A 13202-nucleotide genomic window follows, 5' to 3' on the forward strand; every position below is an offset into this window, starting at 1 on the left:
TTATGTTTCAATAACCCACTTTTGTAGATGTTAAATTCCAGTTCTCGTTGTCTTTAAATGTTTATTGTTTGCCTAAACTAGACAACTTGAGGTCAGCTTCCAAAAATTGCCCCCAAAATTCATGTATAGACAGTCTTTGTGCCTGTTGCTCTATGGGCCATTCAAAAGGATCTCTCAACCTCCTCTGAAGATAATTCCACTTGTTTCTATGAACCAATTGAAGATCTCCAATTCTTAATAAGGGCAAGTAATCCACTATGAAGGTAATCCATACATAAACCTTAACCGTTACATGGACTGTAATCCAGGCCACCTGGACCTTGAAATGTACTATCTTAACATATGAAGTTATTAATGTCACTCCAAGGATGCCCCCGAGTCTTACTTATTGGTCTGATTGTTCCATACCAGTAGGTTCAACAGTATGGAAAAAAGGAAGACATATTTTCCAACAAAGGGCCATGAGTTTTCCTCATTTCACTAATTTAACTGCCCAATTAAAGAAGCAAAATAAACTTTTTCATACAATTAACTTTTGGTACTTTACTAGACACTGGCAAACAGAGACTTGTCCTCCCTGCCTCCCGATTGTGACGACAATGTCATCCTCATGTCTGAAGGAGAAACCATAGCTTTTGTCTCTATCATCCTAGGAATTCCAGGCATGACAACAGGTTTACAACATGAAATAAGTGAAAACAGTCTGTCTTCTTACCAAACCTCAAATGACATGTCACCGGCATTAGATGCACTCAACCAAGAATTAAGTGAAGCCAGCGTGGGACTTTTCCAGAACCAGGCCACTATTGACTATCTACTATTGCTACATCATTTGGGGTATAAGCAGTTTCCTCACAAGTGTTGTTTTAACATTGGAGAAGATAACTCCTGCAAGGTGTCTCATTAAATAGAGAACATCCATGATCAATTAAGTAAGGTCAGGACGACCGCTGGTCTATTTAACAGAATTGGTGACTGGGGATCTTATCTAAGGTATGTGATCATAATTTGGGGCCTAATACTTGTTTTATGCTTATTCTTTTTCATGTGCTCATGCGTGTACCCTTTGCTGTCCATCATAACCCCCCTGAAGCCATACTGCAGGACCTGGACCAACCCCTGAATAGATTCTAACTGCCACATAGCCTGCAGCCAGGAAGCAGCCAGACCCATTCCTTAAAGGCTGTTAGGGTTACTAATTGCAGAGGCAGAATGTGTAAGGGACAGGCAGGGGGTGGGTAGGTAGGGAAAGATAGGTAGGGGGCTATGTGATCAGGCTCACAGAAATCCCAGAAATGCTGAGGCCCAATGAAACCAGAGATAAGGGAGCATAACCAGACCATCTGGTTTGTCTTAAACATCAGAGACCAGATATTTAAAGGAGAAATAATCATGGTGCTATCAGTGGTGACATCAAGAAGATTTAAGTTCCCGGGCAGCCCCGGTGGCCCAGCGGTTTAGCGCCACCTTCCTCCCGGGGCGTGATCCTGGGGACCCCGGATCGAGTCCCACGTCGGGCTCCCTGCATGGAGCCTGCTTCTCTTTCTGCCTGTGCCTCTGTCCCCCTCTCTCTCTGTGTGTCTCTATGAATAAATAAATAAAATCTTAAAAAAAAAAAAAAAGCTTTAAGTTCCCTAATCAGTTTTCTACAAAGACTGACTATAAAAACTCTCAGTGGCAACCCACTCTGGACACCTCTCACTCTAGAGAGCCTTCTTTCTGTTCTCACCCTCACTTAATAAACTATCACTTCATCCTTGTGTGTCCCTGAGATTCATTCTTGACTCCATGAGACAAGAACCCTGCAACCCTATAACAACATCAAAAGAATCCTTATGAAGTTGTTGACAGGCATGCTCTAGGACTTACACATTAATTCATTCAGGTCTGTTGCCCTATTATGTTCTTTTCTCTTACCATGCTCTGTTTTCTCATGAAACTTAGCACTTGCTACTTGATTTAAAAAAAAAAAATAACATTTTTAGTGGCACCTGGGTGGCTCAGTGGTTGAGTGTCTGCCTCTGGCTCAGGTTGTGAGTGATCCCAGGGTCCTGGAATCAATAAAGTCCCGCATCAGGCTCCGGGCAGGGAGCCTGTTTCTTCCTCTGCCAATGTCTCTGCCTCTCTCTGTGTCTCTCATGAATAAATAAATAATTTTTTTTAAAAAATAACATTTTTATGGAGATATAATTCATGTATTATACAAATCATCTATTTAAAGGGTATAATACATTGGTTTTTAGTATGTTCAGAGTTGTGCAACCATTACCACAATTCAATTTTAGAACATTTTAATCACCCCAAAAAGAACTCCTGTACCCATTAGCAATTACTCCCCATTCCCCCATCTCCCTAGATTGGCAATGACCATCCGTTTTCTGTCTTTATGAATCTTTGTATTCTAGACATTTCAGAAAAATGGAATCACACAGCATGTGGTCATTTATGACTTTCTTATTTCCTGTGATGTTTTCAAGGTTAATTCAAGTACCTAAGCATCTATCAGTAATTCTTTTGTTGCCAAATAATATTTCATTGTATAAATACACTCATCATTGCATGGGCATTTTGCTACCCGAATTAGTGTTTATTTTCTGTTTCCCTCACTAAAGAACATTTTTATTGTTTACCACTTTATGCTTAGAATCTTGCCTGTGATAATCTGATATGTAATAAGAGATCAATAACTTTGTTGAATGATTTAATCATTCATTCAGCTAGCCAACATTTGTTAAGCGCCCCCCTACACACATTTCACACTGGGATCTGTCTTCAAGAATCTCATAATCTGGGGCACCTGGGGGGCTCAGTGGTTGAGCATCTGCCTTTGGTTTAGGTAGTGATCCTGATGTCCTGGAATCCGGTCCCCCATCGGGTTCCCCAGGGGGAGTCTGCTTCTCCCCTTCCTATGTCTCTGCCTCTATTTCTCATGAATAAATAAATAAAAATTTTTTTTTTTTTTTTTAAAGAATCTCACGGGGATCCCTGGGTGGCTCAGCGATTTAGTGCCTGCCTTTGGCTCAGGGCGCGATCCTGGAGTCCTGGAGTCCAGGGATCGAGTCCCGTGTAGGGCTCCCGGCAAGAAGCCTGCTTCTCCCTCTGCCTGTGTTTCTACCTCTCTCTCTCTCTCTATCATGAATAAATAAATAAAATCTTCAAAAAAATAAAAAAAGAATCTCATAATCTCATGAAGTGCCATCTGTGCAAATAATGCAAAGAGAATGGATTTTTAAACAGGGTAAGGACAAAGCACACCCATACACAAAAGGCTCAGGTTTGCTTGAGAGACTCAGTGAGACCTTCCTAGAGAAGACTTCATCTGAGATGAACAAAAACAGGAGGGTCCCAGAGGGGGTGATGAAGCAGGAGGGCATTTAAGCAAAAGTTCAGGTGCCTGACCTGATCATCTGGTCTGGAAAAGTAACAGCGCTGGAGCTCTTGTGAAACGGGGAGGCATCCCACAGAGGATGAGCCGGGCTAGCAAGCAATGTTCAAATCAGAATTCTATATGCTCAAGGCAAAGGATTAAGGTTTTTTTTTTTTTTTTTTTCAGATCTAGAAGAAACTGGCAAAAAACGGTGGCATGTGACGGTGGGCTGTGGCACTGAAACAAAGGGTGGGAGAAACAGATTGGCAAACGCAAAAGCCAGACACACGTCCTCTACGTTTAAACTTTTCTGCTTTTGATGATGGGAATCCACTGTCTGATTTTGAACAGGACGTGCGGGAAGGTTCCTCCGGGGGAGTGGGAAGTGAGGCGGGCTGGCGGCCAGCGGGGGAGGGAGTGGCGACGGTGATGGGTTCCCTCCTTCTCCTTGGCATCGCCAGGCTCGCCGTCGGGAACTAGGGCGGAGCACGTGGAAACGCGCTGGAAACACCGGCACCCCCTGGAGCGCGGCGCCGGGGGAGACTCGACCCTGCGGGGCGCGCTGGGGAAACCCCGCCGCGGGGCTCTTCCTGCTGATGCAATCTGCCAGCCGGCCCGCGACCTCCGCCGCCGCCGCCGCCGCCCAGGCTGCAGGCCCGCCCGCCCGCCACGTGGAGCAGCAGCCGCGGGCGCCCCCCGCCGCCGCCGCCGCCGCCGCCGCCTCCGCCGCGCGCTCCGGGCTCCGGGCTCCGGGCCCCGCACCGCCGCCGGGGACGCACCGCGCTGCCCGCCGCGCGCCCCCCGCCACCATGAAGGTAACAAAGACGCGCCTGCGATGCCGCGGAGACACGGGGGCAGCGCTGTGTGTTATCGAGACCTTCCATTCCTTCCTTTTTTTTTTTTTTTTTTTAAGATTTTATGTATTTATTCATGAGAAAGAGAGACACGGAGGGAGAAGCCAGGCTCCTTGCTGGGACTCGATCCGGGGTCCCCGGGATCCCGCCCTGGGCCGAAGGGAGGCGCTAAACCGCTGAGCCACGCGGGCTGCCCCTGCAATCATCATCATCTTCTTCTTTTTTTTTAAGATTTATTTATTTATTTATTCACGATAGACAGAGAGAGAGAGAGAGAGAGGCAGAGACACAGGCAGAGGGAGGAGCAGGCTCCATGCGGGGACCCCGACGGGGGACTCGACCCCGGGACTCCGGGATCACGCCCTGGGCCGAAGGCAGGCGCTAAACCGCTGAGCCACTTGGGCTGCCCAGTGACATTCTTTTTTTATTTAAGATTATATTTATTTATTCATAAGAGACACAGAGAGAGAGGCAGAGACGCAGGCACAGGGAGAAGCAGGCTCCACGCAGGGAGCCCGACGCGGGTCTCGATCCCGGGTCCCCAGGATCCCGCCCGGGGCCGAAGGCGGCGCTAAACCGCCGGGGCCAGCCGGGCTGCCCTCCTTTGCAAACTTGCTCACAGGATGTGCCCTCCTCGGGCTTTTTCACAGCTGCGTTTGTAAACGGGAGATGAAAGGCTGCTCGCAGCCCCCCTCCCTCCCCCCTACCTGTTTTGAAGTTTGGAAAGGAAGAGGAAGGTTTTTTTTTTTTTCCAATTGCTACGATGCACGGGAGGTGGGGGGACCAGGTCTTGGGGGGGGGCGTTCCTGGCTGTAAACAGGGCTTTCCTGGCGGGTGTGCGAAACGAGGGAGGGATGTCGGTGATGCAGAACCGGGATGACGGTGGGAGAGGGAGGGGAGACTGCCTCTGCGCTCCTAAAAGCAGAAGGCTGGTCTTTGGCTTGTGGAAATGCAAAGCTTCTATGAGTTACAAATCATATTAGCCTAAGGGCATTCTCTTATTAAACTGTGGGAGCCGCCTTAATGGTTTTCATTCTTATGCTAATCGATGATAATTAGCCTAGCTGCCTATTACTTCTGATGATTTAGGTGTAGGGAAAAAACCGTCTTCCTGCTCTTAACTCATTGGAAGACTTCAATTACGTTAAAAACTGAAGAGCAGCTTTTTTTTTTTTTTTAAAGGAAAGTAAAGGATGTGCAGGTAGGCCTGCCACCTAAATATCTTGGGAGGAAGAGCTATGCAAACTGAACTTTTAGGAGACATAAACCCACGTTTCAGCATTCTGAAGGAGGAAGATTGAAGTAAGGTTCCAACTTCACTTACCCGCAACCCATCCCAATCCACGATTTCAGTTACCAGAAATAATATGTAAACGGTGCCAAACAAAAATTTCTACTAAGATTAGTCAGGAATTGAGTGGAAACCCTCTTTTGTGTTAAAACGAGATCACGCTGCTGCAGTGAAAAATTTAGCACCCCCTATTTCCATAGTCAGATATTCTATTTCTGCCCTGCTCATTGCTAATTTCAAGGGAAATATACACTTCCATCGAGTATAGGGTTAGTGAGTAAAAAGAGAATTATGAGATTAAACACTTTTGCCTTTCCAGCTTTTCCCTATCCTATGTGGAGTTGTTGATTATGCATTTTTGTTAATTCATGGATGCTTTAACGTAAGTCCAAAAACCCCAATCCCTTTGGCAAAGTACTTTTATAACCCGGTGATCTAGAAGATATCTTCAGGTAGTCTCATATCTCTTTTCTGATATTTTGCTGAGATTAGGAAAGAAAAGGTTGATTTCTAGGCATGAACTAAGAAGTACACGGAGTTCCTTTAAGTTTGTTGTTTTTATTTCAAAAAGATCTGTACCTTCCTTTCACCTAGGTATTGCTGCTCTGATTATTATTATTTTTTGAATGTTCTTTGCACATGGCATCATGAGAGGCTCTGTCCTTGGCATGTTTTCCAGGCATGGCTCTTTTCCCCAGGACCTTATATTTTTAGATGGACACATACAGCATAGGCAACCGAATAAGAAAACTAGCATATACAATGAATAGAATGTGTATAAGAATAGTAAGTACATATTATGATTTGCTAAATTAAGGTGGAGATTTAAAAGAGCTGCATATCTAAAGGGGTAGAGACAGGAGAAGTCATTGTCAGTGATGTGAAGGAAGTGAGAGGGTTTGACTGACAGCAGGGGTGGAAAGGGCCATTTGTCTGTGTGCAGGGGGTAGGACCTGGGGCCTAGCAGGGAGAGAGGTTTATTTTTCAGACACAGAATGGGGCCCCTCAGGCAAGGCTCAGGGATGCATAGCTAGTGCAGCAGGCCTAACAAAAGGATATGGGTAGAAACTGGTGGTGAGAAAAAAAGGAAAAGGGAGGAAAAAAAGACACGAATTTAATTTGGGCTCATATTTCATTTAATTAGTTTCCATAATAAATCATTTCATTTGATTTTAGAACTACAGAGAGACGGGCGCCTGGGTGGCTCAGTTGGTTAAGCTCTGCCTTTGGCTCAAGTCATGATCCCAGGATTCTGGGATCCAGCCCTGCATCAGGCTCTGCTCAGTGGGGAATCTTGCTTCCCCCTCTCCCCACCTCTTACTACTCTCTCTTGCTGTCTCTCTCTTGAATAAATAAATAAAAATCTTAAAAAGAAAAAAAAAAACTACAGAGAGAAAGGAAGGAAAATTTTCCATTTGTATGCAAGAATTTCTCTTGCCCAATCAGCTCATTGAACCCTGAGAAGGTCTAATGATTTGAAACGGTTTAAAATCTTATAAAAGAAAGTTGAAAACAGTCATTTGATTATTATAGAGATTTACACTAAGAATGAAAAAGAAGCTGTGATTTCCTTGAGTAGCTGCGTATTTCTCCATTGTTTTCATAATTTTGTTTTTTCAGAGATTGTCCTGTGTCTGACACCTCTCAACAATAACCAGTCCAAATAATTATTATGCCAAAGAGCCATAATTTTGGCATGGCATATTCAACTTCCCTCAGGGTCCTTATTTCAAATGTCAAGATATAAACCAGCAAAGTGAACAGCCTAGTAGTACTGTTATTAACATGAGAGGTCTGGGCTTATGAGTAAACTATTTCTGTCCGTCAATGAAAACTTGTTTCTAAACTGGCTGTCTTGAGTGTTTGGGTTGGTTATATCTTTTGGGATTTTGTGTTGTCTGCTTCTTTGAAGGACCTCCTCTCAGTGGGTGGAGGAAGATGGAAGTTAAGAGCTTTCTCCTGTTCCCTTTAGGCTTGGCAACCACAATTCCTATAAATAACAGATCCCCTTATGCCTAAGGGGATTTGGTTACCATCTAATGAAGAGAATCTAGGACCTTGCATGATACTTTATCCCAGGCTGGGATGGGTATGGTACTGTCATTCTTTCTGAGTACAAGGGGAAACTGGTCTGCTCACTTTACAGTTGTAAATGTGGGCAGTCTTTGTGTTGCAACTTCATTCCCTCAACAGCTGTACAACTGCTCCAAACATTTAACATAACATATGGTAGACATTCCTACTGATTGGTTTCCTGAACTTCTGTAGCCCATTTGTAATACATGTCAGTGCCCATTCTAACACCTCTGTCATTAGATTCTGCATAAATCAACTGAGATATAAATGTGAGGTGCAACTCAGGTTTTGAAAATATTTCAAAAGTAAGCATTTGAGGGGGGTGGGGAGGAATCCCCGGGAGGCTCAGGGGTTTAGCACCTGCCTTTGGCCCCGGGGCGCGATCCTGGAGTCTTGGGATCGAGTCCCGCATTGGGCTCCTGGCATGGAGCCTGCTTCTCCCTCTGCCTGTGTCTCTGCTTCTCTCTCGCTTTCTCTGTGTCTATCATGAATAAAAAAAAAAAAAAAAAATATCTTAACAAGAAAGTAAACATTCGAGATGCTCTGATTTACAAATATTACTTTGCAAATATTTGTGGACATTTTAATCATAAGATCTGGTCTGATTCACAATGGCAGTGGTGAATGCAAAGTCAAAAGCAGAGTGCTAATTGCACCAATGCTTCTAATTAGTCCTCTCAAATCCACAAGCTAAATAATATTACGTCTATAAATTGAGGGTTTTTATTTTAAAAAGAAGTTAGAAATTACATCACCATTTTAATGCAGCACAGCCCATCACATAAACATTTTCCCTTGTCATATTGGCTGTGCCTTTTTTGTGAGAAAAGTTACTTTGCAAAAACATTTCTCTTGTGTTCAGTGATTAATGGGTGAGAGTAAAAGATATTCATGTTTCAAAAATAAGATAAAAAGTCAAGAGAGGGAAAAGGGAAGACAAGTTAAAAAAAATAGAGGAAATTATATTGCTACAAGCAATAATCCAGAGAAGTTGTACTGAAAAACACATGATTCTTTGTAATTGAAAAACTGTCGAATACTTAAAAAATCCAGCTAGTTCCCTTCATACTTGTCATATAGTTCATCTAAAAAGAACCAATTTATTCATTATTTTGATATGTAGATCTGAATATTTGATCAATTGTATTTATAGTCTATCCTAGTCTGAGAAATGTTTTTACTATTTTAATTATAGGTGGTTAGTGGCCTTAGGAAATGCTAAGAAGCCTAGGATGTAATTAGAACGTTCAAATTCTATCTGACTCCTTTTAAGTCTAGACAGAAGGAGCACCTGTTGGGATGTTCAAGGCCAAACATGCCACAGATATCTCTTACATGACCTACAAAGATCTCAACACAGTTTGGGCATGAGGCCAAGGATGGATTTGCACCGGGTGATCACTCAGCAGTTGTTAGCATTCCACCAATACATTAAAGGGTGATTTTGTCTAGTATATTTTATTTTAGCTGATTCAGGTTCAAAGATACATTGTTTTGATCTTAGTGCTAGATGGTAGCTCAGGAATCTGGAATTACAATAAATGTTAATTTGAATTTTGAAGATAAAAAGTAGAGTTAAAATGGAGCTATAAAGTTTATGGTGGAAACAATGCATTCCTTAGGGATTCCACAGTTTTCTTTTTCTTTTTCTCTTTTTTTAAAGATTTTGTTTATTTACTTGAGAGAGAGAGTGAAGTGCAAGCAGGGAGAGCGGCAGAGGGAGAGGGAGAAGCAGGCTCTCCACTGATCAGGGAGGCTGACATGGGTCTGGATCCTGGACCCTGGAATCGTGACCTGAGCTGAAGGCAGACGCTTAACCGACCGAGCCACCGAGGCGCCCTGATTGTATGGTTTTCAATGTTGTGAATGTTTCATATACTTGCAGGGTTAGTGCTGGTGTTTATAGAAGAAATACATTGAAGTTTGAAGAAGGACTTCTTTGCTTAACTAAGATAATGATGCTTTACGTTTCTAAACGCCATATAAATTACATATTGAATTGTAACCTCAAAACATTTGTATGAAGAAAGCATTACAGCTATTATTAACCCCATTTTACAGATAAGGAAAATAAAGATCAGAATACTAGAATCGTTTAAGATCACAAATAACAGAGCATAATAGAAACTAGATATTTTGAGTCCTAGTCCAACATGGTATCCCCTTTACCAGGGTTCTGGAATCACTTGTGTCCAATATCACGTTGTAAATCTTATGAAAAGTATAAACAAGGGCACCTGGGTGGTTCAGTGGTTGAGCATCTGCCTTTGGCTCAAGTCATGGTGCCTGGGTCGTGGGATTGAGTCCCGTATCGGGATCTCGCAGGGAGCCTGCTTCTCCCTCTGCCTATGTCTCTGCCTCTGTGTGTGTCTCTCATGAATAAATAAATAAAATCTTTTAAAAAATTAAGTATAAACAATCTCCAGCAAAATGTTCAAACATACATAGGTATAACATTTTGCATCTCAGTTATTTGTTATTAAAACCTGGACAGGGATCCCTGGGTGGCGCAGCGGTTTGGCGCCTGCCTTTGGCCCAGGGCGCGATCCTGGAGACCCGGGATCGAATCCCACATCGGGCTCCCGGTGCATGGAGCCTGCTTCTCCCTCTGCCTGTGTCTCTGCCTCTCTCTCTTTCTCTCTGTGACTATCATAAATAAATAAATTAAAAAAAATTAAAAAAAAAAAAACCTGGACAGTAGAGTTCGTATAGCATGGGAGACTAATGGAAGATACAGAAATGATCTACTTATTTAGAGCAGTAGAGAGCTATTGGCTCTTACCTCTGTAATCAACTGAAGTATAAAAATATATAAAGGATCCACCCTGTCCTTTGAATATTGAAAAACCCCAAATAATTGCCTGGCTTTAGCTCAAACAGAAAGGCAGTTTCCTTGTTTTTATTTTTTTTTTTTGTTTGTTTGTTTTTTTTGTTTTGTTTTTTGTTTTTTTTTAGCAGCATGTGAATTATCAGGTTTTTTCTTTATGTTTTATCTCATAAAGATTTAATGTATACAGTGTAGGAGAGGAATAAAAACTTATCCCCCATATCCTCTTATGTTCTGTACCTGGAGTCATGCAAATTAGACTGATACAAGATAGATTAATGAGAGAAGAACCAGTTTATTAGCTCATGCAGTATACATGCACATGAGAAATATGGTGAGGAGTCACTCAAAGGGTGACCAGGACTTGTGCTGATCAGATTTAGTAACTGAACAAAGAATGATAACCTGGTAGAAAAGTAACAAGGATAAGGGCACAGGTTTTAGGCTTCCAAGTGAATCAGACCGTGCGCAGAGAACGAACGGAAGCGCCAGGAAGGTTTCTTTCCACATCTCTTGTCTCCATTCTTGTTAGCTCAAAGTAATCCTTAAGCCAAAGTGGCATAGTTTGGGGTGGCATATTTTGATCCTATACTATTCACAGAATAGAACTGGATTTACAGAATCTTCACCCTGATAATCTTTGATCTCAGTCTAGTTTTGAAGTGTGTGCATGGTTATTTGGGGTTAATACATAATTTTTAAAAAAGATTTTATTTATTTATGAGAGAGAGAGAGGCAGAGACACAGGCAGAGGGAGAAGCAGGCTCCATGCAGGGAGCCCGACATGGGACTCGATCCTGGGTCTCCAGGATCACGCCCCGGGCCGAAGGTGGCGCTAAACCACTGGGCCACCTGGGCTGCCCGATACACAATTTTTTAGTGGAATTTAATAGTTTTGGATGCCTCATTTTCCCATTTCTTAGATTTAATTCTCTACGGATAGTGCCTGTCAAAGAGGCAGGCCTACAAGGCCATGTTCCTACCAGGTGACCCTACCTTAGCCACAGCTGATTGTAGCAAAGGTGGATATTTGATCCAATGTCAACCATCTTTTACTTCTTTCTTATTCTCTTGTCCCCCATATTCGATGAGATATCATATCCTGTGAATTCTATTTTCTCCATATCTATATGTTTTCTCTTTCCCATTGCTAATGGACTGATTTATGCTCTCATTGCTTCTTGCTTGAATTATTTCAGGTTTCTCAGCTGGTCTCAAGCTCAATTTCCTAAGGTACTATTTTAATAATGTCATTCCCTCCCTCAAAATATGTCTATGCCTTCCCTATTGTCTACTGAATGTAGCTTTAGTGCATGAGGTCTTTTTCTAATCTTCTCCCATAACCTTTCCGTCTGTGCATTCCTCTAGTCATAAGCTGTACCTTGGAACGAGCTCTTACATTTCCACATATTTGTTCCTAACCTCCTTTGCCCCATTTATACCTCTCCCCTTATGGTTCACTCCCTAAGCACGTTTTGGGAACAGTGACTATTTTCACAGTGAAATGAATTTAGGTACAAGGTAGAAAGGTACGAATAGAGTTATATTTTGAAGTTAGGATATAAGATACTGATTATGTCCTGCAATCTCTCTGCACTCACCTTTCCTTTCCTCTGGCCTGAACCATGTACCATCATTGGTGCTTTAGAGATATTAGCTAAGTTAAATCATCTACTATTTCTAGGCTTCGTAGGTCAGATTGGTTTAATACCTCTTCCTTTTCAAACAGCAGCTACATCTTTCCATATCTGGATTTATTTAGGGTCAATGCTTTGGCTGACCTCCAAAAGATAAAGGTTTATAAAAACATAGAAAACAGTAAGTATTTTCATGTTTTAATGCCTATTGCCAAAGTCATTTTATATAGAGCTATTTACCGATAGATTTTTTACAGAATGTAAAAAAGACTATAAGCATAAACAGATAATAAATATTTCTGAAAAAATGCATAGCATTATGAACTGAAAACCACAAAGTTCCTAATAAACCCAGCAGTGCCACTCTGCTAAATCACTACTGTTTTCATATTTAGGCAGTTTATAATGGGAAACTCCGGTCATATCTCAAGGAACTGACTTAGAATATAGAACAAAGTCATGTGTCTGGGAATGTTAACCAATTCCAATACTGTTTAACATGTTTTTTTTCTGTTGTTGCGAACAATGCAGTTTTTAAGCAATCTAATTAATGCATAAACTGACAGACAAATCCAACAAAAGAGGCACTTAGAGGCAGTGTTCATTGAATACTGGAATTTTTAAAGAAAAAATCTATTAGGTCATTTTCGGCATTTACTTCTGCTAAAGAAGGATTGTTCTTTCGAGTTTATTTTTCTAGCATTCAATTCTGTTTCACTTTAATACCTCAACAACCAAGACTTTTCAAATCTTCTGTGGAAGGTCTGCCACTTAGTATATTTGCTGTTTAAAGTTTCCTGATAATCAACTTATTTCTTTTTCCTTTCAGTTATATACATCAACCATTTATGCTTGGCTATGCTGACTCATTAGTCACAAGTCTTTATGCTTTCTAAAAAAATATCATATAACATTATGAGCATTTTCATTACTTGGTCTTAAAGTACAATGTTATTTTTTTAAAAAATATTTATTTATGTATTTGAGAGAGAGAGTGAGAGAGTACGTGAACGCCTCTGCATACACCAAGGTAGAAGGGGTGGGTTGAGCCCAGCATGGGGCTCCATTCACAAGACCCTGAGATCATGACCTGAGCAGAATAGGACACTCAACTGACTAAGCAGCCCAGGTGCCCCATAATGTACAATTT

General features: G+C 42.0%; 1 protein-coding gene across 1 annotated transcript in view; it reads left to right on the plus strand.

The window, feature by feature from the left end:
• The first annotated feature begins 4081 nt into the window (after positions 1-4081).
• Positions 4082-13202, plus strand: part of BCAT1 (branched chain amino acid transaminase 1) — a 107150-nt gene continuing 98029 nt past the window's right edge. Inside the window, exon 1 of the mRNA XM_072798650.1 lies at positions 4082-4182. Within this exon, the coding sequence (XP_072654751.1) occupies positions 4177-4182 (6 nt within the window). The 5' untranslated portion in view covers positions 4082-4176. The remainder of the gene's footprint in view (positions 4183-13202) is intronic.

This window comes from Canis lupus, chromosome 25 (assembly GCF_048164855.1).
Source record: "Canis lupus baileyi chromosome 25, mCanLup2.hap1, whole genome shotgun sequence".
Taxonomy (NCBI): domain Eukaryota; kingdom Metazoa; phylum Chordata; class Mammalia; order Carnivora; family Canidae; genus Canis; species Canis lupus.